The 20,469-nt window shown below is 50.6% G+C and overlaps 1 protein-coding gene across 1 annotated transcript; it reads left to right on the top strand.

The window, feature by feature from the left end:
- The first annotated feature begins 425 nt into the window (after positions 1 to 425).
- On the top strand, positions 426 to 17,470 carry NAPA (NSF attachment protein alpha). The gene is made up of 11 exons (XM_066581981.1): positions 426 to 722; positions 4,722 to 4,801; positions 6,277 to 6,393; positions 10,491 to 10,537; positions 11,779 to 11,856; positions 13,370 to 13,425; positions 13,527 to 13,611; positions 13,704 to 13,808; positions 13,882 to 13,950; positions 14,169 to 14,219; positions 16,301 to 17,470. The coding sequence occupies exons 1-11, from the start codon at positions 625 to 627 to the stop codon at positions 16,400 to 16,402; spliced, it is 888 nt and encodes a 295-aa protein (XP_066438078.1). The 5' UTR covers positions 426 to 624; the 3' UTR covers positions 16,403 to 17,470.
- Positions 17,471 to 20,469: the final 2,999 nt, after the last annotated feature.

Below are 20,469 nucleotides of genomic sequence, written 5' to 3'. Positions count from 1 at the left end.
GAATGAAGGCTGTTTAAACAGAGTGCAGCAATGATCATTATACACAGGTGTAAAAACTGCCAACCAAGACGTGAACGACATCATTGCAGACACATCGGTGCCGGCTCACGGCTAGATCTGACAATTATCGCTCACTTTCACCCATCTAAACGATTTTTAAAATGCTAATCGTTCCATCTAAAAGGCCCCTAGATTTGCCTTATTGAGCGATTGCGGTACAAGCACACCACAATCTCGGCGGGAGGCATAGGAAGCAGAGACCACCGCCGCCTGTGAGGGGCGCACAGCTGGCAGCTCACATACCGGCTCCTCCAGGCTGCACTACGATTCTGCCGCTCTCACACACTCGGCGAGGAATTTAAACCTATCACGTGACCAGCTGGTCAGCTGACGGGTGTTGCGGGCGGAAGTGACGTCGCACTGGTCAGGTGAGCAGTGTGGGCGGAAGTAGCGCTGTGTCAGCGCCGCAGGCTGAGCCGTTCCCGTCACTGAGCCGTCTGCGGGCAGAGAACCTCCTCCTCCTCCCAGGAGCTCATCTCCGGGATTCTCCCTGCCTACAGCCCCGACCGCCGCCTGTTCTCCGGCCATCCGCGCTCCTCGGCCTGCTCGCCGATCCCCGCCGCTATGGATAACTCCGGCAAGGAGAAGGAGGCCATGCAGCTGCTGGCTGAGGCCGATAAGAAAGTCAAGTCTTCCCAGTCCTTCTTCTCCGGGCTTTTCGGGTGAGTCGGGCGGTGTAGATGCGACACAGTGACATAAGACGGCAGGGGAGGATCGCCCGATGTGATCGCTGGTACCGATGCCGTCTACAGCCAATGTATTCCATCCGCTTTATGATCCTATTGGTTGGACCAAGCAACCAATCAGATAAAGGCTTTGCTTTTCCGTTCTGCTGGGGGGAAGTGAAAGCTGGGATATGATTGGTTGCTTTGTGCCGGGGGTGTAATGAGATTGGTTAAAAACCCGATGCTGGTTGTCTGTATCGGCCAATCAGATGATGGCTTCTGTTTGTGTCCAACCTCTTGTAGTAAAAGCAGAGCTGGGATCTCACTGGTTGCCATGGGCAACGCTGACTGTTTACTCTTTTGTGTGTGTGTGTGTGTGGGGGGGGGGGGTATCATGTGACCGCGGCAGCGCTGACTGTTTACTCTTTTGTGTGTGTGTGTGTGTGTGTGTGTGGGGTGGGGGGGGTATCATGTGACCGCGGCAGCGCTGACTGTTTACTCGTGTGTGTGTGTGGGGGGGGTATCATGTGACCGCGGCAGCGCTGCGCAGCTCCTTGTAGCAGTCTGTACTATCGCCTACTTGTTGGTTCTTGTTGTTTGCGGGCCGTCGGGCCTGTTGTTTGCCGGTCGTCGGGCCTGTTGTTTGCGGGCCGTCGGGCCTGTTGTTTGCGGGCCGTCGGGCCTGTTGTTTGCGGGCCGTCGGGCCTGTTGTTTGCGGGCCGTCGGGCCTGTTGTTTGCGGCCGGCACCATTTTGCGTTTCGCGGGACTTTTGGATCGCTTTTTTTTTCTTAACGTTTTTGGGGAGATAAAAGAAGACTCGCGCTCCTGGCGTCGGCTGTTATAAACGTCAGTTTACGGAATTCCCCAGTATTGCCATGGCTGACCGCGCCGATGTCTGAAGGGGCTCGCGGGTTTTACATTTTTTTTTGTATTTTATCCATTTAAAAGGGTTTTTTGTGGTGAAAAATTTCTGTATTTTCATCTCCATTATTTTTCTGTAACTTTAGTCGGCGCCATTTTTTGTTCGGTGACTCGGATGCTACACTGCAGTACTTGTGCAGTACTTCTACTGAGCCGGTGAGGCCTGATGTCCGCGGCGGTGCAGCCCGGTCGTCTATAAAATGCTCAATGATTGTGAGGTGCGCGGTGGCCGCGGATGGTGGGGGTTTTGCGCGCGGATCCTAAGCTCCCGTAGAGATGAGTGCAGCCGGCTGCGATGGCGGAGGCCCCATTCACTTCTATGGGCGGTGATCCGCGTGGATTACGCAGGTGGACATTGGGCCGTAGACGGATCCTGAGGGGGAGGGGCTGCAGCGTCCTCTCACTGTTGGCGCCCGACACAGCGGCGCCCGGTCACCCGCTATGTTGCCGCCAGCAGCCGCCTCCGTTCCGGTGGATAAGGACAGCTGAAGTTCTCTGCACATCTCGCTGGCCGGGCGCCGCTGTACCAGGAGACCCAGGCGTCACGGTGATAAATGTCCGGAATCTTGGCGGTGAGTTTGCGCACTTTTTGCCGAGACCTTTACATCCCGTTCCATGGAGACCGAGGGCCGCTTGTTGTTCCGCCTGCTGCTGCCCCATGCCACACGATGCCACACGATGCCGAGGCCTGGGCCAGGAGGAAAAGTTCTGCAAATTTGTTGTATACTCAGGCTTTTAATTTGCTCACCCTTTCCAAGATCTTTGCTTCATGTCAGTGAATAGCAGCAGTGTCCATATCCTCAAACCAACATAAACCAGCGTTGGATGTGTGACGAGGCGCGTTGTCTGGTTGTAAGTATGGCCGACCATTCCCAGAGTATTCCCACATTGTCGGCCGCACATTATTGTCTAGACTGTCAGGGTCACCTCCGTGGTCACGGCTCTTGTCACTACAACCAACGGACCGAGGCCATGCCACGTAACACATCCCTGACCATAACAGAACCCCCGCCGTACTCACCTGTTGGCACAACACTCAGGTAGGTGTTCCCCAGGATCCCCCACCCCCAGGTACGGCCGTGTGAAGATGGAGTAGCGGGATTCATCTCTCCACAGAACGTTCTTCCATCGCCCCACTGTCCGCTGACGGCGCTCCATAGTAGACGGGCCGATACATTGTGCTTCATGGTGGCCGGCTGGTGTGCAGCGACATAACCCACATATCCCGCGGCTCCCGTCACAAACTACAGCGGACTCCTCCCAGCGTCTTAAGGTGCGTCTAGACGGAGCGGAAATTGTTCCAAAAATCGTCAGAGCAAAAGTGAACAATAATCGTCCGTTGAACCGCGAGCCGCCGGCGGCCGCACGAGAATCGCTCACCGGTCGTTCAGTTTCAGCCGGCATAAATATCATCTTTGGCTCATGAAGCAACAAACGATAACTGAACGATTCTCCACAACGACCTGCCGGTCCCCCCCGGCCGCACGAGCGAATGAGCTGGTGATGACGTCACCGGTGCGCACACTACGACAGACAAGAACCGTGCATCATGTCCGCGGCTGAGGAGACAGGACCTGGTAATACGGCACAACCCGGTCCATAGGAAGAGGGGGCTAAATACTTCTGGTAGGATGGTGTAAGTACAGAGGCTGGGCTCACTTACCTGGGTGCACTACGTGTGTATGCAGCACTAACAGCCCATTGATTCACATCGGGTCACTCGCACCCGCGTGTTCCTCATGCACATATTACACATCAGCACCTCCTATGTTGGTATTACATTGTAGGCTGCGAGGGGTTAAATTACGTGTGTTACAGACGTAATAAATATGTGCACCCATGTGAGCACACAGTGTATCAGCCGTCTCTCGGTGCAGTTGGACACCAGTTTTCTGCCTCTGGAAGTAGTCAGTAATGTTCCTCTACAGGGACAGCAAGCAGAGATCTTGGGGAAGCGCCTTCAGTTATTCTCTCCAGCCTCCTTCGGTGCAGACGTGTCTTGCTTTGTGGATTGTCATGGAAACTGTCTTTAGAGAGGAACATTTGCCTTCGCAGCAGAGAAGCGTCGCGGCTTCAGGAACCACGGGAATAGATATATACACCCGCCATAACATTAAGACCGTGAATAACGGGGATCGTCTTCGTACAATGGCGCCGTCAGTGGTGGGATATATCAGGCAGTAAGGGAACAGTTCTTGACGTTGATGTGTTGGAAGCAGGAAAATTACCAAGTGTGCGGCCCACAGTGACAAGAACCGGATTGTGATGACATCACTCATCTTAAAGGTCCCTTAATGTGATGCAGATTGCTGAAGTCGTTGGTTGTCCAAGCTATAAACGTGTTGATATACTCGCCCGCTTCATCCCTCGCAGCTCCGGCGCCGCTGCTTTTCCCTTACCGGCCAGTGGTGACATACCCATATACACATGCACCCAATCACACTGGCACAGCAGCCCCGTGCCGCACAGCGCCGAGGCCAGTACCGGGCTGCGGTGGTCACATGTCTCAGCCTCACGGTATCGCTGTAGCAGGTAAGCAAAGTCTGGAGCAGTGGGACATTTACCGGGTAAGTAATGGTTCTTCTATTTCCTGGCTTTTCTGTCCCTCTGTCTGGTTTTTGTTGACCGCAGACACCGAACCAGCGAGGAACGCAGGAAGTGAACTATAATACAGTGCAATCTAAGTAATGCATTTGGTTATGTCTGTGTGGCGCTACACTTTGTGGTTACCCATCACCATATACTGTTATACAGAGACAACACAAGATTATGTAAAGTAAATCGGCGCTGGACAGGATGTAGGGTGGCGCAGCGCCAACTGAACGTGATGCACGACGGCGGCGGCGGCTGGCAGCGCTCCAGTGCCAAGACCTTTTATGAAGACTTGTGCAACATTTCAGCTCTTACTGAGAAAGGCTTAATATGAGCTGACATCTCGCCGAGTGTTTGTATAGGGATCTGTGACTGGAGCGCTGCCAGCCGCCGTCTATGGATGACATGGAGGCACTATATGGTGCCCCTCGTTGTATATGAATGCCGTCCTGGCGCTCACACCTGCCTGCCTTGTTTTTTAGGGGCTCGTCTAAGGTGGAGGAAGCTTGTGAACTCTATGCCAGAGCGGCCAACATGTTCAAGATGGTGAAGAATTGGAGCGGTAAGTGGTCTTCTGCTGTGTTGATCCAGAAAAAGTTAAAAAAAAAAAAAAAAAAGGGTAGGGCGGTGGAAGGAGTTCACCACTGTGCCCAGGGGGGTTGGCATGACTGCTTCTTGATTCTAACTATAGCAATTAGGACAAGTGTCTAGAGTGATGACTTCATCGGCCTTGTAGGCCTAACCCTAGACCCCACCAATCAGACGTTGCCCACTCCTAAGGGTTAATGTTGTCCAGCTACATTGGCTTACAATGCTATAAAATGACAGAACACATCAGAGTGGATCCACATCTGCACTGGAACCTCCGATCGGAGGATCGCCGGAGATCCAGAACAAGTGATGCAGGCGGCTGGAAGCTGGACAAGAGAGCACGGACCGCGTTATAGTCAGTGGGGTCCATGCGGTGCTGTTCGGCCACAGGGATTCCCCTTTACTGCTCCCCGACTGGAGCGTGGACCCAGAACCCCAAGTGTCAGTGCTCCCCCTGCTGGTGTCTGTCCACATAACGTGGAATCGCTGCAGCCAATCACTGGCGAGGAATTATTGATCCCACTGAGAATGACTCCTATGTGCCGTATAGCATCGTACGCCATTGTAAGGTTACGTAGATGGAGAACGCCTTGTTGGGTCATGTTCGTGATGGCGGATGTTGGGGCTCATCCACACTCGTATCTGTGTGTTACCTGCAGATCTCACCCCCCTCATTTGAAGAGATGAAATCTGCAGTGAAGCTCCATAGCATCCAGACAGACCTGCTGCACAACCTCTTGCACATGTGACTCTACCCTTAGCGTATGTTCACATGGCGGATTTGATATCAGTGTATCGGGCTGCAATGTTAGCCGCTCCTAGAGGTTCTCAGGGGTGCAGGGGCGCGTTCACACGGGGGAATCCTCAATGAAGAAATGCCACTCGAATTCATGTCAGAATCCCCGTCTTTTTGATGCTGATTTTCGCGCTGAGCCGCGTGCGCAATGTGCCGTCATTGGGCCGAATCTGGATGGGGAATTTCACATGGAGAATCATTTCTGTGTGTTTCCGCATCAGAAGCGACGCGGCGCGTGGATTGTGATACGGATTTTAGAAGCGGAGCTCAAATGGAATTGGTTCACGTTAAACTCCCCTGTGTGAACGCGCCCCAAGCGTCGCAGGGAACCGCTATAAGCCGGCTAATCTTACAGCCTGATATTAGGAAGGAGACTTGGGGCTTATTCACACATCAGTATTCTGTGAGCCAGAACCAGCAGCGGGTCCAAAATACGGAGGAGATACAAATCGTTCCATTCCACTGTCTCTGAACGCTCCACTCCGGGTCTTGGCTCACTGAATACTGATGTGTGAATAAGCCCTAAGGCTAACCAAATCCGATTTACTGTTGGCTGGTAGCGGCCATATTTGCATGGGCCTATGCCCGCCCGCCGTGTGAAGGGGCCTTAGGTGTTGCTGTGTATCTGAATGCCCTGTCTTCTCTTCTAGCTGCTGGCAATGCTTTCTGCCAGGCTGCCCAGCTGCATCTGCAGGTCCAGAGCAAGCACGATGCCGCCACCAACTTTGTGGATGCTGGAAATGCTTTTAAGAAGGCCGACCCTCAAGGTAGGAAAGCTCTGAAGGTGGAGGAATCTTAGGCCTCCTTTACACCGGCGTAAGCGTATTCCCGGACTGTAACGCGCCCATTTCTGTGTATTTTGGCCCCGCTTGCATTTTTTTGTGTGCGTAATTCCGCTGTATTTACACGTGCAAAAAAAATAAAAATGCAGGAAAGCCACTTCTGTTTGCGGTCCTGTGCACTTGGCTTGTCTGCGGTGCAGAATACGCACAAATAGGACATGCTGCGTATTTTTACACTCCAACAAAAATTGCGTGCAAAATCTGTCCGTGTGAATAACCCATCCGGAATCAATTGGTCTAATTCCCTGTGTATTATGTGCGGGATACGCGGCGTATCTCCACCCGTGTGAACGAGCCCTGTACGTCCCGTGCCACTTTTACTTCAGTTCAGGGCTTCATTCTATGTAAAGTGCTCAGCGCTATTATAGACGCCTCTCTGTACTTGTTTTGCACAGATTTTGAGGTATTTTGCGCCATTTTCCCCGTACATCGTTGCTCATCATTTTATGTGAAATAGGAGTTCTCCCCCCTAATTAATCAGGTGTGTAAGTCATGGAATACCATAAACGAGAGCCGTGGGCGGACGGAGGGGTACAGCGCGCTACCCTTCACTCGGGCGGTAAATATTCGGAATATTGATTTGGAACTCAATGAATCCTATATTAACATAACAAATTATAAATGACCCCCAGAATCTGTCCAGCGCCCGCAGCGGAGGCCGGCCGGCGGGGAGGCTCCTGGCCGCTTACACTTCTATCATGCATGTGGCCATTGGCTCAACTTCCTTCATCCTAGATCAGTTCTTGGAAACAACTGGAATTCTTTACTCCCTGCCGGTCTCCTGCGTTGGGCAATAATCTGAAGACGCGTGACATTATGTGTGCGTGTGTGTATATATATATATATATAGTATATGTCACATCTGATGGCTGCCGTTGGATGTTGGTTCATGGTCTACAGAACATCCTGCAGCGGGTAACAAAAGCCCTCCAACAGAATATCAGAGAAGTGAACTTTGAAGCTCTTGGAGTTGTTTGAAGACCGATAAGATTGGCGCAGTGCGTACGTTTAGTACAAGGATGGATCGCCTCCACGGTGTCTTGTAAATGTGAGATAAAGCCTCGGACCAAAAGTGTAATCCGGCTCCTTCAGAGTTGGACAAACAGGAGGTAATGAGATAAGCGGACTGAAAAACTTCCCACCCCTCACCCCTGCGATGTTGGTCATGTCTGCGGCCCGTTTACACGTAACGAGTGTCAACCAAAATTCATCCAAACAAACGGACGTGCGCCCTGATCCTTAGTGTAATCGCGACGCCATCGGGCACTTTTTGTTTGCGCTCCATCTGCATACAAATCATCGCTGACTTCTTGTTACGTGGAAGCGCGCCCCGCTCAGTGTTGTACGTAGGATTGTGAGCGAGAAGTCGGCGACGATCTGCGATGATCTGCCTGTCTAAACATTCTGTACGAGTGCGAACAACTAGCGGGGCCGTTATTCGCCCGTGGGCTTGTTTAAAGGAGGATCAGGCTGTATAAGTGGCATAAAGCACTTCTATGAAGTTCACAGGGGCCCTTGGTTTGGTGGGACCCTCCAGCAGGATCGGGTCCAGGGGGCTACAGCTTGGGGTCCGTTTACACCAAACAGTTATTGTTTGAACAAGCGTCTGCTGTCTGTTTATACAGGCAGATACATCGTTGGTTCATAAGAGAAATCGCTCAGCCATTCGCTGTATTAGTGAGACGACTGACGAGCGCCGGCTAACGAGCAACAAGGATTATGTCTGCAAAAGATGAACGAAAAGTGAGCGGTTCTCGGATTGTTGGACCGCTGGCTCACGTTCAGACCAAACAATCGTCATCCTCTTTTGCTCATTTGAACAATAATCGTTCGGTCTTAAAGGGCCTTTACCAATGGGCGTGTGTTGGAGGGCGCCACTGATGGCTTGTGGGACTCCTGCTCGGCATTTCCCTCCTACTGAAACGAGCGATCACAAGAAAAGGACAGCCGTGGGCGGTCAGCAATAAGCTGCTATGAACTCGGCCGCGATGCTTGACAAGTTCCCAATGGAGGCCGTTGGTCCGACCGCAGTAATGGCCTCGGTGTTCGGCAGACTCTGAAATGAGGTTTGCAGAAGTCTTTTCAGTGATCGGTCTCCTTACCAGCTCTATGGCAGCACAGAGCCGCCGGGGCGGAGGCCATGTCCAGCACGAAGTCGCACGCGTCTGACAAAGTCCCGAGGAAGCCAACGGTTCATGAATCCAGTCCCGGGGCCCAAGAACCAGAGCCGGCCAGTAACTGTATCTTCATGACTCTGCAAGCAGGACGTCCGATGTCCAAGGCGCCTTTTGTGCTTCTTTGATATGAAGACAAGCGTTCCCAGCGCGCTCGCGCCCCGTCACATGATCCCTGCGAAATAACAACACCGTCAAAATGGAGTGAAGTGCGGTCAGCGGCGACTTTCTATCATTGGACCACCAGAAGTCCGTATCTTCACACATGTATATTGCTAACACAACTAATATCACCCACAGAGACATAGGGAGCGTTTCTTCACACAATCCCTTCTACAGAGGAGCAAGTCAGGTTTGCTTAAGAGGAGACTGAGAAGTCAGAGGAGGACCGATAAAGGTGGTTCTAGACAGACCTGTTGTCGGGTACTTATGTGCCTGACAGTTGTCTGTACGTCTGTTGCTCCTATGCTTTCACACGAGCGATAGTTGATCAGTTAACGGAGGCGGAGCGCGCCGGAGATCTCTGCCAGCCGGCCGCCTCCATTCACTGCAGACTGGCTTAAGCGGAGTGACTCCGAGTCGCTGACTAGTCGTTCCGTTTCAGTGAGCTGAAATGAAGCGACTAAGGACCACTGAGTGACTTCTCGCTCCGTCCCATGTCAGGCGCCGCGTTTACACAGACTGACAGTCGCTCGTAATCATTTGTTTGAGTGATTCTTTGGGCTACTATTGCCATCATGAAGGTAGCGTGTGTGCGGCACCCCAGCCGGCAGCGTCTCCCCTTATTTGAACACGGCTATTTTAAAAGAGCGTTTACTTTTAGTGATAAACCATTAATTCATCTAAAACCTCTTAAACACAAACTGTTTGTTTATTTTTTGCTTCCATAAACACAATGATGGATTCAAGCTCCATACAAGGATTCCTATTCACAAAGTTCATTCGGAGGGTGCCTTTACATGGGACGTGAATGCTGTGGAATTTCCACAATGGAATTTGCTGCAGAAAATCCACAGCATTTACAGGGCAACTCGTGTGAACAAGATTAAAAAAAACAACTCTTGTCTACATGGAATGGAACACAATTCTGTGCAGAATCTGCATGTCAATTTGTGCTGTGCCTTTTGACAGCAGATATCAACCTTTGGGTTGAAACCCCTGCAAAATCTGCACCATTCAGGCGTGAACTTGGCTTCTCCAGATTTGCTGTGTATTCTGTGCCGGTTTTTCTGTTGTGAAAAGTCAACTGTGATTTTTGACCTGTGTGAAGGCACTCTTAAAGGCACCTCCACCGATCAGCTAGAATATTAAAACCATTGACCGGAGTTAATATCTTGTTGCAGTGGCAGTTATTAGGCGCTCCCCCACGAGCACTACTAGCATTAACAATTGAAAGCTCATTGCTGGAGTTGCACATTCAGCCAGGTGAGTGCTGGTGGCTGTTGGGGGGTCGGCACCCCCAGTGTACACAGCAGTGGGATATAGCAGTTGAATGTATTTGGTTAATATGTCATAAGTGTCTGCAATGGGAAAAAAACATCTAAACTTCTGGAATTGTACAGGAAGGGTTAATGAGAAGTAGGGCAAGTATCCCATTAATGCAGACAGTCACCGTCTGAAGGCCCCATGAGCTTGCAGGACAGCCGATGGGGAGGGAATGTTCTTGCTCATGGCGATGATATCATCATCAAGTATTCGCCTCATAATACTCCAGTCTTAAAGCAGCTGACATGTCAGTCCATTCCCTGACCGATGCTCATACATCACCTGCACGCTACATGTGACACGTGAATGATGCCATCAACACTTACCTGATAATGCCATACTGTACTTATCTGTGTTTTGCAGAGGCCATCAACTGTCTACTGCGGGCAGTAGAGATCTACACCGACATGGTGAGTCGCCAGATGTTTACATGGCTTCCCATGGTAGATAAACCTCATACGCTCAGGCTTTGCTGGTGTGTCCATCATCCTTGATATACTATCTTACCAAAACTAGTTGGACACCTGAGCAGGAATCAAAATGGTATTTATTTCCATATGTTTATACTTGGTGGCGCCTCCTTCAGCCCTAATGATATTGGATATTGTACGTGGGATACTTTCTACTATCGTTTGGTACACTTAGCTGGTATTTCCCTCAATTCATCCTGCAAACATCTCATGAGTTCTCTCTCGAAGAAGATGGATGCTGTTCATATCTCCAGACCCGACGTTCCAGTTCGTCCCAGAGATGTTCAGTAGGTTCAGGTTGGGACTCTGTGCAGCCGGTCCAATCGTGGAACATCCATATCCTCAAACCAACATAAACCAGCGTTGGATCTGTGACGAGGCGCGTTGTCTTGTTGGAAGTATGGCCGACCATTCCCAGAGTATTCCCACATTGTCAGCAGCACATTATTGTCTACAATGTCAGGGTCACCTCCGTGCTGATGGTTCTTGTCACTACAACCAACGGACTGAGACCATGCCACGTAACACATCCACAGACTGTAACAGAACCCCCGCCATACTTACCTGTTGGCACAAAACTCAGGTAGAAGGCGTTCCCCAGGATGCTCCACACCCAGGTACGGCCGTGTGATGTGAATATGGAGTAGTGTGATTCATCACTCCTTAGAACCTTCTTCCATTCCTCTTTGCACCAGACGGGCCGATTCATCTTCTTTAACAGAGCTTGCCGGATGAATGGAGAGCAATACCAGCTGAAGGGTATCGGAGGTTAGTAGAGAATACGCCACGGAGGGCATCCGATGTCATTGGGCCAGATGAGCCCCACTAAGTAGTAACACCTCTACATAAATACACTGGATTCTTTCTCAGGTGTCCGTTTCTATTATTTTTGCGCCACTCTGTGCCCCAGGAACAGCCTGGTAAACTGCACTTTACTTTCCGGCACCGAAGGATGCAATAGAATGTAAAACTGCTGAAACCGAGACCTATCGGTAATGCCGACATCGGTGCCGTCCCGCCTCTACCCCGGGGTTCCATCTTCATGGTTCTTAGCTTACTGTGATGGGACCCCTTGACGGAGCGAATAAGGAGATGTGAGCCGGCCCTAAGAAAGCTCTGAGTGTTTTGTGTTTAGCCCCCCTAATACAATATATGACAGACTCTGTTCTTGTGCCTCGCAGGGAAGATTCACCATCGCAGCCAAGCATCACATATCCATCGCCGAGATCTACGAGTCGGAGCTGGTGGACATTGAGAAGGTTTGTTGGGACGCTTTTCTCCTTGCTCTTATGGGCAGTATATTATGGGGGCTCTGGTCGCTGGTCTATCTGTCTGTATACACTTTGTCCACAAGGCGAAAGGAACGTCCAGATGGCAAAAACCTTTTTAATGGATTGGGAGGAATAACCTCAAAATGGAAAAATGCAGCGGTCTAAGAAAAGCCAGAGTTGTTACAGGTTTCACTAACTCAAACGTGTCCTAAATGCGGAAGGTCTTCTTTAAGTTCTTGTGCACCGTGCAGGGATGGTGCAGCGCCCGCCTGAGCTCCCTGCATCCACACTGGCTGCTGGCTGTGGATCACATCGGACATTTTGCTGCAGCGGCTGGGATCAGAGATGACTCCGACACCAGCTGTTTGAAGGGGTTATCACTTATTCATACTCCTGCCGATCTTGGTAACTGGGGTCCCATGTCTTCCTTTTCTTCTCACTGCAACACAGCCCCCCGTTCCCAAGTGAGGAGGAGACTGAAGGGAACGGCGGTCACGCATGCACCATGCACCATGCAGCTTCATTCATCTTCAGTGGAGTTGCCATTGATGGCCGAGATCTTGTACTCAGATATTTCCGTCAGCCCCGTTGAACTGAATGCAGCAGCACCACAGATGCGTAACCGCCGCACCATTTAGTCTTCTGACTATGAGCCTGAGGGGAACACAGGACCACCTATCGCTGGCTAAGTGGTGGTCTCCGCATTGAGACCTCACCGAACGACACTCTTGATGCAACCCCTTTAACCTCTCAGATGCTGCAGTCAATAACGGCCGCCGCACCTCAATGTTTTCAATACAGGAAAGGTTCTCTCTGTGACTCTGCCATGTGTGTATAATACACTGCAATACATAATACACTGCAATACAAAACTGTTAAAGAACATTATAGGAGCCACGAGACAGTTGTGTGTTAAGCTGCCCTCATGGGGCTAAAAAGACTAAAAAGGTGATAAATGAAAAAGAAAATTCAAGTCCAGAAAGACCCCAAACAATTTACCTTATAAAATGATTGATTTTTAGGGGTAAGGAAACCAAGTATTAAGGTGCGCACATCACGTGTCACTGTAACCATGGCAACCCATGCTACAATGTTAATGTTACGTATCCCACATGAGTTCGTGTTTTATCACCGCCCACGGCCTAAAGGCTATAATGGTTAATAATCTAACGTACCCCAAAATGGTAGTAATGACAAATACAAGTTGTTCAGCAAAAACACACAAGGCCGCGCCGGCCCCGACCGAAGAGACACCGTTATGGCGCAAATACGGATGATTTTATGGTGTACAAGTAGTAAAACAAGAAAAGAGCTTTATAATCTGCATCCGGGTGATTGCAGTGAGCTGCGGAGTGAGTACCTTCATCACAGCACAATCCACAGGACTGCGGCATTAGATTCTGACTCGCGCCAATATTAAAAAAAGGGAATTAATAAGTTTTCTTTTTCTTGTAGCGTTTACATCACATCCGTCTTTTTCACCGCTCTCATGTCTTTGCAGGCAATCGCGCACTATGAGCAGGCGGCTGATTACTACAAGGGAGAGGAGTCGAACAGGTAATGATGATGACTCGCCTTCCTACATATATCTGCGCTCAGTGCCCTCCGGATGGCTTTGTCCTTGCCGCCATTATTACATTTCTCGCTTCCTCTTACAGTTCTGCCAACAAATGTCTGCTGAAGGTTGCCACCTACGCAGCTCAGCTGGAGCAGTACCCCAAGGCGGTAGAAATCTACGAGCAGGTAAGACTTGTAGCGCCTTCTTGTGTTGACGTGACTCACGGCTAGCCGTCCCTTATGTAGCGCCTGACCGTGTCCTTTTGCCCATCCGTTAGGTTGGCACTAATGCCATGGACAGCCCCCTGCTGAAGTATAGTGCCAAAGAGTATTTCTTCAAGGCTGCGCTCTGCCACTTCTGCATCGATATGTACAACGCTAAGGTAACGGGCGGCGGCAGGTATTTTATACCGCGGGCGGTAAGTGTGGATTAGTAACCGCGTGTTTGTATCCCAGCTGGCTGTCCAGAAGTACGAGGAGATGTTCCCGGCCTTCTCCGACTCCAGAGAGTGTAAACTGGTTAAGGTAAGGATCTAATCGGACGCTCGATGTGCAGAAGGAGTTTGAGGGAATCTTGGAGCTAAAGGGGATTTGAAAGTGGGAAGTGAAATATGCTGAGACTTGCGCTCTGCTGTTCTTGCCTCTTTGCTTCTGCGCCATGGGCTGCAGGCCTTAGTTTGTAATGTAGTTCTGTGGACGGTCTTGGCGGCCGCTCAGGATAATCATCTCTTCAATCCTTGTAGAAGCTTCTGGACGCTCATGAAGAACAGAACGTGGACAACTATACAGACGCGGTAAGTCTTACGTCTTCTTCTCACTTGCAGTCTTACGGGGATCTAATAATCACTTGGCCGCTCTCACACAGGCGCTTCTTTTCTGTGTTTTCAGCGCAATCACTGCCATTTATGTCAACTGGACTTCTCCGACGGCCATTAAACGCCGCGTTTTTACTGCGCTGTCTGTTCTATTTTCATGCGTTTCTCCTTTTTAAAACGCGATGCTTTGCCCATTGAAATGAATGGGGTGCGTTTTCAGCGCTGCTCATGTGGAAGCAGGTGGTTACCGCGTTTTCAGCGCTGCTCATGTGGAAGCAGGTGGTTCCCGCGTTTTCAGCGCTGCTCATGTGGAAGCAGGTGGTTCCCGCGTTTTCAGCGCTGCTCATGTGGAAGCAGGTGGTTCCCGCGTTTTCAGCGCTGCTCATGTGGAAGCAGGTGGTTCCCGCGTTTTCAGCGCTGCTCATGTGGAAGCAGGTGGTTACCGCGTTTTCAGCGCTGCTCATGTGGAAGCAGGTGGTTCCCGCGTTTTCAGCGCTGCTCGTGTGGAAGCAGGTGGTTACCGCGTTTTCAGCGCTGCTCGTGTGGAAGCAGGTGGTTACCGCGTTTTCAGCGCTGCTCGTGTGGAAGCAGGTGGTTACCGCGTTTTCAGCGCTGCTCGTGTGGAAGCAGGTGGTTACCGCGTTTTCAGCGCTGCTCATGTGGAAGCAGGTGGTTACCGCGTTTTCAGTGCTGCTCATGTGGAAGCAGGTGGTTACCGCGTTTTCGTTCTTTCAGTTCTGGCATGATCAGCCTGCGTGGCTGCGTTTATAACTGTGCTGAAAACGCAGTAAACGCTGCGCTGAAAAACAGTGTTTTTTTCAGGCGCCTGTGTGAGTGGCCTTGGGCTTCGTTCACATTTATGTCGAAGGCTCCTATGGCACCGACCCCATACATAATCCCGGACAAAATAGCGCAGCATGCTGTACTTCTTTGTCTAGCAAATACTGGATGACCCGCCAGAAACCCACGGGGCCCGTTGTGTGTCGGTCACGCCCGTCATGTGCTGGAACCTCTTATTTTCATTATTCAGCACTTATGTCCAAGCCAAACCTCATGGGACAGCAATATGTATGTAAATCCACATTCCATGCAGGAGACCCCCAGGTATATCCCGCAGGTCCGTGCAGCGTTCTTTGGTGTCCATGGAATATGGGAGAAGACCCACCAGAGGGCACCTGTTACACACCACCCCATCGGGCACAGTGCCGCACCTGACTTGAGAGGTTGCTAACTGAACCTTGTAGGACTTCATGTGGCGAGGTCCAAGAAGTCATGGCACCAATTGTTCCTGGGTGATGGTAGGGTTCATGTGTGGCGTGGATCCATGAAGCCATTGGCCCCAGTTGTCAACAAGGCACTGCGCAGGCTGGTGGTGGTTCCATACTGGGGTGTGTTCTCATGGCATGGGTTGGGTCCACTGGTCTGCTTAAACACATCATTGACCAGTTCCCACTACATTTCACTGCTTGGTGACCATGTGCAGCTCCTCATATACCCCCACAATGACGGGATATTCCAGCAAGGTAAAACCCTGTGCCATCGGGCCAAAGTTGTCCGGAATCGGATATTTTTCATCTACGCTGTGAGTAGGTGACAAATGTTTTTTGTGGGGTAACCCCTTTAAAGGGGTTTTCTGGGAATTCACCACTGATTGTGTATCCTCATTGCTGTTCAGGATCCCCACCGATCAGCTGATTCTCCGGCCGCTGTTAATGCAGCTGAGATGGGCGTTTGTATTTGGGTCAGAGCTGAAAATCTAATAGAAGGCATTGCTCTTATTGATGGGAGCGATACCCTGTGTTACACTTACTGCTCTGACCCCAACGTGGACATCAGCTACACTGGCAGTGGGCCGGTGCATGGCCCAAGTGGCAGATCTTCACGGATCAACTATTGATGATGTATGTCGAGGACAGGTCATCAGTGGTGATTCCAGGAAAACCCGTTTTAAAAAGAACGTATCCAAGGATGCCCCAAGAAGTCAATTGATTATCGTTTTCAAAAACTGCCGTCCGGCCTAATATCTGAGCCACCGTCTAACCAGTCTTCTCATCCAACAGGTAAAAGAGTTTGACTCCATCTCCCGCCTAGACCAGTGGCTAACCACCATGCTGTTGCGCATCAAGAAGACCATTAAAGGAGAAGAAGAGGACTTGCGTTAATGGTTATATCTCTGTCCTCTTTCCCCATTAGCCGGAGCCCACGTCAGAAATTTTTAGGGTGGAATGGGGGAACAACTGCTAATGCCCATTTACATTATTGACATAAACGTTTTACTGAGCACAAGATCCTCTGTCACTTCCGCCTCTTTAAGGCTCATCCATTGACTATGCAGAGTGGCCGCAGCCTTGTGTTAGGGGTCCCATCATTACACCCATTTCAGGCTGCAGTCGCTGTGTGTAGTCACTGGATGCCTCGGAGGGCCCTTGTGAGATCCGATATTAGTCTACAGTACCGCAGCCGGGCATTGTGCACGTTTTTAGCTACTAAGGTAAACGCCTTTGTGATCTTAGGTGGGCTCCTTCCTCGGCTGTCACGTCCTGACAGTATATTTGTGCAATCCTCGCTTCTGGGGTGGCAGGCTCAGTCATTGTACCATTGCATGGATATTGGGGGTATTGATGGGGAGGGGGAAAAAACAAAACCAACTTTGTCTGCAGAGTTGTAATGGGATCCTCGCTGTACTCCGTACGCATCACTAAAAGGAAGATTCTATACATATATTCCAATATTAATACTTGCAGCTTGACCAAATGTTGGGGCTCTTTCTCCTTTAGTTTGAGGCCAGCTGCTAGGGCTAGCCATACCTATATGGTTCATAGGGCCACTGCGCCACTAAACCTTATAGGCTTGTACAAAGTATATGAAAAATGCAAAATAAATAAATTCTATCTAGACGTAATGTAACACAAGCTGCACTCTATAGACTTGGCACAACTCTGGGTCCACAAATAAGACATTCTGACTTTCCTTGTTTTTAATAACACATCGCTGATGCCCCCGCTAACGGATGATGCCAATCCGACTCTTAGACTAACTGGAAGGGCCCCATGGGAGGAGAGGTGGCATCACTTTGCAGCCCGCTGGGATTGCTCCTGTATCTCGCATAGCGCTGTAGATGTGCATATTTATCGGTTCATTTTGTTCATTTCCTCTGTGTCGTCTTGTGAAGCATCTCCTACATAATGCAGCTGAGCCCGTGTTAAATAAAGCAAGTGGGATGTAACGTGTCTGTGCCGCCATGATCTGCTGATGTTATAGACGGCGTTCGCTTCACTAGGGGCTGGAGCAATATTGTAGGTAGTGCAGAATAAAGGTGAAGCCCAGGCGTATTAATGCGGTCATGTGACCAAGAGACGCATGAGTAATATCTAGAGGATCCTAAACTTCTGACATGTTCTAGCGACGTGGGACGTTCTGAACGTGGGGGCCGGCTGCTGTAAGCTCATTCTTCTGTTAAAGGGGGCGGAGGTGCTCAGCCGCAGCCGTTCAGTTGTGTTTTGCCTCTGCTAATATTGGAGAACTGGAGTTAGCAAACTCTTAAAAACTATGAGTCCATACCTGGCTCTAATGACCGGTCCAAGGAGAGCTGGACAGCCGCAGGAACACTATGATGTGTCAGAAGGTAAAGCCTGTGCCGGGGAATCAGTTTACCTATGGAGTAAACGTACAGCGTAAAGAACAGACCACCCACAATTTAAAGGGGTATTCCCATCTCGGCGAGCTATCCCCAATCTACAGGACGAGATGGCTTGCTGATCAGTGGGAGTCTGATCTTTGGGATCCCCAGCGATGCAGAGAAATCCCGAAATGTTAACAGTGGTAGTCGTACATGCGAGCCACTGCGCCATTCACTTCAATGGGACTGCCAAAGATAGCAGAGTTCAAGTGCGCGGCCGTCCCATTGGAGTGAATAGCTCACATGCGCAGCCGCTGCTGTCACACTTATGGGACCTGCCAATTTCCCAGATTGAGAATACAAGAATCTGTCAGTGTGAACACTGTGTCCGATCTGCAAGTAGCATGCTCTAGAGCAGGAGGAGCCGATTGATACATCCCATATCGGGGTGAAATATTGGGCCAGGTTTCTCAGACCGATGCTGTAAGACTGCACTCGCATTGCTGCACTTATGATTTTCACACGAGTGCAAATGGTGCGTTATTCCCTATGGGAGCCAAGAGTCCTCGCAGCACTCAGTCCCAGCAGAGAGGAATGGAAGACTGCAACAGAATTGCCCAAAAATAGGACATCCTGCAGTTTTTCTCTTGTATTGCGTCATCTTGTATCTCTGCACATGTGACTACACCGCTTCACACAATGGCTCTATTCCTGCGCAATTGTATCTACATCTCGCAACGCAAACAATTACTCCTATTCAGAGAGAGAACCCACATGTAGGATATAAACGTGATCCATGCTCCAGAAGCCTGCAGTCTAAGGCCGCCTGCAGACGGGCGGAAATTCCTGTGGAATTCCTAGGCAGACGGTCGCGATTTGGCCACGCAAAAATCATGCGTGGCAAACAAATCGCAGCTGGCCCCGCACAGAAACGTCACTCACCAGCCGCCGGCTCCGCTCTGCACGGCAGCCGGCACATGAAAGAGTCTGGGCCGCGGGAGCAGGTGAGTGACGCTGCTCTCTGCAGACGCTCGGGTTGGGTCCCGCTGCGAGAATTCTCACAGCCGGATCCGATCCAGCCGTCTGCAGGCGGTCTAACTAGCAGTGGACTTACAGTGAGGCCCAATGTCCACGGGCGGATTTGAATTGCGGATGATCCGCAGTTAAGACCGCCCATAGGGAAACATGGGCGTCCGCACCCAAATTAAATCATTTGGATTTGATGGGATCTTTGGATGTGGAAAGCTAATCGCAGCGGTCCCCGCACGGACGGCTTCTATTGAAGTTAATGGAGGCCGTCCGGATTCCGCGGGATAGCAGGAGTTTGAAATACTAAAAAAAGTACTGCGCCTGTGTGCCGGCTCGTACATCTGCAGCACAGAAAAAAGACGATCCGGACGGGTAAGCAGGGTCCTCGGCCAGAGTCTGATATCGCTGTGGGCTCCCGCATACAGAATCCGACCCGCCCGAGGCCTTACGGGATAGAACATATCTGTGCATGTAGATTATACACGCCTTGTACCGGATAGGCCTGTGCCATTACAAGTTCCCCAACTTACAAGGACGACGCTCCTTACACGGACAGAGATGACCGGCTGCTTTGGGTGCTTTTACATGGAATGATTATGTTCAAAAAAATCATTCAAACGCGCAAAACTGAGCGATAACGCTGCAACACATGGCGAAAAATCATAAGCAGGAGTAACTGATGTGGATGATGAATGGGACGGGCCAATGGACGTGAGTGCGCCCAACTCCCTCGGCTGAAACTTGCAGTGAGAATTCCGTGCGAATTGTCTGCGTCCAAGACGGGCAGAACTCGCACGGAGGAAGAACCCACTCATTTGGTTCATTCACAACGGCGACCTTTCACTCTGACCGATGATGCGATTTTGAAGAATCACTACCTTTCCTGTGGACGTCCCGCGTGAGAATAGGACATGCCAGTGTGCATTATCTGGGCCGCCCGTGGTGCTGAGCCCAAGTGGCTCGCTCATATACGGCCTTAGGCTCCTCTTACACAGGCAGCTAATCCGCCTGCTAATTGGCGCTTACCGACAATAATCCTGTTGGCACGCCGTCATACTGTCTGGATGGCAGATTATCCGCAGTACAGGGACAAGTGCCTGTTGCTACGATCGCTCGTCCCAAGACGTCTTCACTGTCTCCCTGGTTGGACGCGGAGATGCGCCGCTGACCAAGAAGCATTTTCAGGCCATCTTCACAAAGGGTGGAATTACAGCACAAGCCATGAGAGATACAAATGGTGCCTATTAGAACCAATGGATTCCTGTAGAAACATTCTGAGGAATTTCAGCCGCACCAAAAAGGACCTGAAATTCAGTAACGCAAATCCTCTGCTGCACCTACAGAAAGGACCCGACTAGAGATGAGCGAGCATACTCAGTACAGATACTGGAGCGAGGATCCTTACAGAGTACGCCCGCTCATCTCTACACCTGACCTATCTTTGGTGTGGTGGAGTTTCCATAGACTCCCATGGGAGACTAAGCGAGCCGACCGGCAACAGGAACAGGAGGGATTCCATGTAGTGCAGAGAGAAGGGTTACCCTGCAGGAGGTAAGTACACTGACTGTCAATATGCCTTTT

This window comes from Eleutherodactylus coqui, chromosome 10, assembly GCF_035609145.1.
Source record: "Eleutherodactylus coqui strain aEleCoq1 chromosome 10, aEleCoq1.hap1, whole genome shotgun sequence".
In the NCBI taxonomy this organism is placed as follows: Eukaryota; Metazoa; Chordata; class Amphibia; order Anura; family Eleutherodactylidae; genus Eleutherodactylus; species Eleutherodactylus coqui.
Note: the sequence above shows the minus strand (reverse complement) of the source record. Positions and strands in the feature narration are given on the sequence as shown.

Excerpts from the sequence above, each read along its gene's own strand:
- NAPA (XM_066581981.1), top strand. The coding sequence starts at position 625 with ATGGATAACTCCGGCAAGGAGAAGGAGGCCATGCAGCTGCTGGCTGAG. Across the intron at positions 11,857-13,369 it reads AGCTGGTGGACATTGAGAAG|GCAATCGCGCACTATGAGCA; the intron begins GTTTGTTGGGAC and ends ATGTCTTTGCAG. Across the intron at positions 13,951-14,168 it reads GAGAGTGTAAACTGGTTAAG|AAGCTTCTGGACGCTCATGA; the intron begins GTAAGGATCTAA and ends CAATCCTTGTAG.